We start from the raw sequence: 4,124 nt of genomic DNA on the forward strand, positions 1-4,124 counted from the left end.
TGGTTGGGATGATGATGTGGTGGTAGTTGTCGTAGGGATGGTGGTGGTGGTAGAGATGATGATGTGGTGGTGGTTGTAGTAGTAATGGTGATAGGGATGTTGATGTAGTGGTTGTGGTGAGTCTTTTTAAAAGGCGGAATTGTGATGGTGATGGGCGGAGATAAAACACCGTTTAGGCAGAAATCGGCCTTTAGACGGAAGATTCTCAGCCCTGAAAATATTAAAAATAAGAAATGCGCTTCAATGGATTAATACACAGATAAGAGGGAGAGTAATACTAACCACGGCAAGCTTGAGAGCAAAGCACTCTATGCACAGCTAGAGGAATTCTCCCATGAACACCATTCGTTGCCTTCAGATGCTAAGGAAGGAGGGCAAAAAGTGATACCATAAAAATTGAAATATCGGATAACCTATTCCTATAATGGCATTACTAACAACTTTTATATCCATTTTTCCCCCATTATTTTAAAACATAAATTGTTAATACACTTAAGCATGATTTCCTCAAATTCCTTGGGACATACAAAAAAGTTTGTGGAAACCGGGTGTCTGAGGAAACCATACTCCAGATTATGCAATTAAACAGAATTTTTAAAAGCTTAATCATATAGAGATTAAACAATAAATGACTGAAAAAGTAATACAAACCAGCACACTTATAACAACATGCTTAAAATGAATTGGTGGAATAATGAACGAATGATTAACTCCTTTTCCCGTTTTTATTTCAATAAAAGGTTAATAAAGTAAAGAATGACTGATATAAGACACTACTGTTGTCTGGGATTGTTCTTTAAATACGTGCTTTACTGTAATTATAATAATAATTAGAACATCAACAACACAACAATAACAATAATTATAATAATAATAATAATAATAATATAATAATAATAATATAATAATAATAATAATATAAAATAATATAATAAAATAATAATATAATAATAATAATAATATATAATAATAATATAATAATAATAATATTAATAATAATAATAATAATAATAATAATAATAATATAATAATAATAATAAAATAATAATAATAATAATAATATATAATAAAATAATAAAATATAATAATAATAATAATAATAATAATAATAATAATAATAATAATAATAATAATAATAATAATAATAATAATAATAATAATAATAATAATAATAATAATAATAATAATAATATAATAATAATAATAATAATAATAATAATAATAATAATAATAATAATAATAATAATAATAATAATAATAATAATAATAATAATAATAATAATAATAATAATAACAACAATAGCAAAATCATTAACAATCGCAACAATAGCAATGCTCAAATCTTGGAGACACGCAATACTGATAACGAACAGTCTCACAGACTGATGAATGTAAATCATCCAAGAATAAAATCCAGTAACTTAAAATAGCTTGGTTGAGCACTTACTTGAATGTGTTCTTGAATGAGATCCTTGAGGGAAAAAGAAAAGGAAAAAAAAAGGTTTTAAGATTAATTAAAAAGAATGGCATTGAACTTGTCTTAGAAATAAATGAAATATAAACTTGATTTGAACATTTTGAAGCTTCAAATTCTGTAAATTTAGAAATACGGTGACGACAACAAAGAATCATCAATAATAAATAAATAATAACGTTAGCTGCTTCTTAAAATCAAGATTTAAATCATAAAAAAGAAATGGTGGCCTTTTTATGCACCTACGTTGGAGGTGTACAAAAACACACTGTTTTTATGCACCTCCGTTGGCGGTGATGGTAAATTAATGAAAATGTTGCTGCATACGTCCATGAGGTTTAAATAGTTTTAGATTGTAGTATAGCACGCTGCTTGGTGATTACTGATGTATGTTTATACAATGATAATAAATTAAAGAATAATAACAATAATTTAAAAAATCAAAAGTAAAAAGTAACATGGCACACAAATAATGATCTCAAATAAATAAATAATTTCAGAAAATTATAATCGAAGTTCTTTAAAAACATGATAAAAAAGTGTTTGAAAAACAAAAAAAAAAAAAAAAGAAAGAAAAACAAAAAAACAAACAAATGATGTCTTTCAAGTACTACAATGGGAAACGAACCCAGTACTTTCAAGGTTAGAGTCTGAGAGCTTGTCCGCTGCGCTATGGAGCCACCTGACTGTTCATCACATTTAATAAGGTCTTTCTAAAACATTATTTTACCCTCACTGCAACTTCTATTTTCTGGTTTTATATTTCGATTTTTAAAATTATTATCATTTTTATATAAATTTATTAACAAAAACATCCTACAGATGTCACAATATAACTTTCGCCAAGTCCAAATACAGAAACACAATATCGCTGATGAAATTGGGTGGGATGCGCATGCGTGACGGAGGTGTATAAAAACGATCCGTTAAGATACACCGTCAACGGAGGTGCATAAAAACACTACGAAAAAAAATACAAAGCGACCAAACAAAAAACCAACTATTTTTGTAATACTTTAACAGAAATCATTCCATTGAATTCAAATGTGAATGGCTACAGGCAGAGAGACACGAGTCTGGCTCTAAAGGATAATACAGAATTTACTTTATGTTAAAAAAAAAATAAATGAAAAGTACCTTGGCATTCTTTGATATTTCCTCGTCATCTCGTTGCTTGCCATCAAGGTCTCTTTGAGTCATACACACAGGAAGTGATTGAATGACAATTGATTGCATACTTTGTGCCGATTCACCAAGATGAAATTCTACACCTGAATTCATAATAAAAGAAATATACACCATCTATATTTTTAAAAAAGGGCAAAACGTTTTTGAATGTTTGACAAGTGTATCAGATTTTGTGACTTTTGTCTATTTTGAAATGTAAATTACCTTGCAATTATAAATTTATACTCTCCATTCCGTTCATTAGTTACTCCTTATTATGATTATTATCATCATCATCATCATCATCATCATCATCATCATCATCATCATCATCATCATCATCATTATTATTATTATTATTATTATTATATTATTATTATTATTATTATTATTATTATTATTATTATTATTATTATTATTATTATTATTATTATTATTATTATTATTATTATTATTATTATTATTATTATTATTATTATTACAATTATCATTATCATGATCATCATCATCATTATGGATTATCATCTTCCTCAGGAGCACTTATACGTGTATCAAATTGCGGACAGAGGAATAGCAAGATGACATCACTGTAGAAACGGCCACTGAAAGAATAAATTGGCATAATTAACCTATCCTTTGGAATTCTGTCTGAAAAGCCTTGACAATTCTCGCGTCATCTTTATTGACAGGCAATGCGACCGGAGGGTTTATCCGTGCCCTCTTCAATCTCTTACTCCCAGAATCCTCATCCATTTCCTCTGCATCTGGATTAAAAAGACAACCCAAAAAAAATATTTAAAAAAAAACAAAAAAACAATTTAACAAACATTTTTAAAAAATCTATTCTTAATAAATAAATATAATATAGGATTGGGGGTTAGAGTTGTTCCCTACTGCCCATGTTAAATTTTTGCCAACAAGCACTGAGGTACTGGCAAAGTTAAATAGTATAATATAACTATTCTTTATAGATTGATATACAAGAAAGTAGGAAACCTTTTTAAAATTTAGGGTAATTCTATAACCCGTTGACTCAAAAGATTAATTTAGAAAATCTGCTAGGTCATAAATTTGACCTTGGGAATGGCCATCTGGCCGCCCTGTTGCCAGAGTCATTTGCAAAAACCTACAGACTTCCTTCATTACCAGACTAATTTTGATTTTTGATGGCCCAAAAGATTTGTCTAAATCTATGTTAATTTCCACAATACAGTAGTGTAGTTATTAGAATAGAAGAGTGCATGTTCGTAATAGCCTTTATTTATCCGCAAATATTGCAGGTTCTCCTCTAGTAAATAAAAACAGTTGATCAAGATTTAATGACAATTGGGGGTATAGAATCAATGTAAAATGAGTACTTGGCGTTGTCAACAGCGTTGTCTTTGTCGGAAAAAATAGTAATATCACCTAATAGGCGTCATGTCTCGTTCTACATGTTACGTGTTGCTGTTGGTCAGGGATCCTTTGTAAAGTGCTTTGAGCA

General features: G+C 28.5%; 1 protein-coding gene across 2 annotated transcripts in view; it reads right to left on the minus strand.

The window, feature by feature from the left end:
• Positions 1-262: 262 nt before the first annotated feature.
• Positions 263-4,124, minus strand: part of LOC144961463 (DNA mismatch repair protein Mlh3-like) — a 6,912-nt gene continuing 3,050 nt past the window's right edge. For both annotated transcript variants that reach the window (XM_078894649.1, XM_078894648.1), the window contains 4 exons: positions 3,271-3,405; positions 2,612-2,745; positions 1,448-1,471; positions 263-361 (listed from right to left, as the gene is read on the minus strand). In XM_078894649.1, coding sequence (XP_078750775.1) covers positions 278-361; positions 1,448-1,471; positions 2,612-2,745; positions 3,271-3,405 — 377 coding nt within the window. In that variant the 3' untranslated portion in view covers positions 263-277. The remainder of the gene's footprint in view (positions 362-1,447; positions 1,472-2,611; positions 2,746-3,270; positions 3,406-4,124) is intronic.

This window comes from Berghia stephanieae, unplaced genomic scaffold, assembly GCF_034508935.2.
Source record: "Berghia stephanieae isolate SIO BIC M18660-M18661 unplaced genomic scaffold, UCSD_Bste_1.3 scaffold2523, whole genome shotgun sequence".
In the NCBI taxonomy this organism is placed as follows: Eukaryota; Metazoa; Mollusca; class Gastropoda; order Nudibranchia; family Aeolidiidae; genus Berghia; species Berghia stephanieae.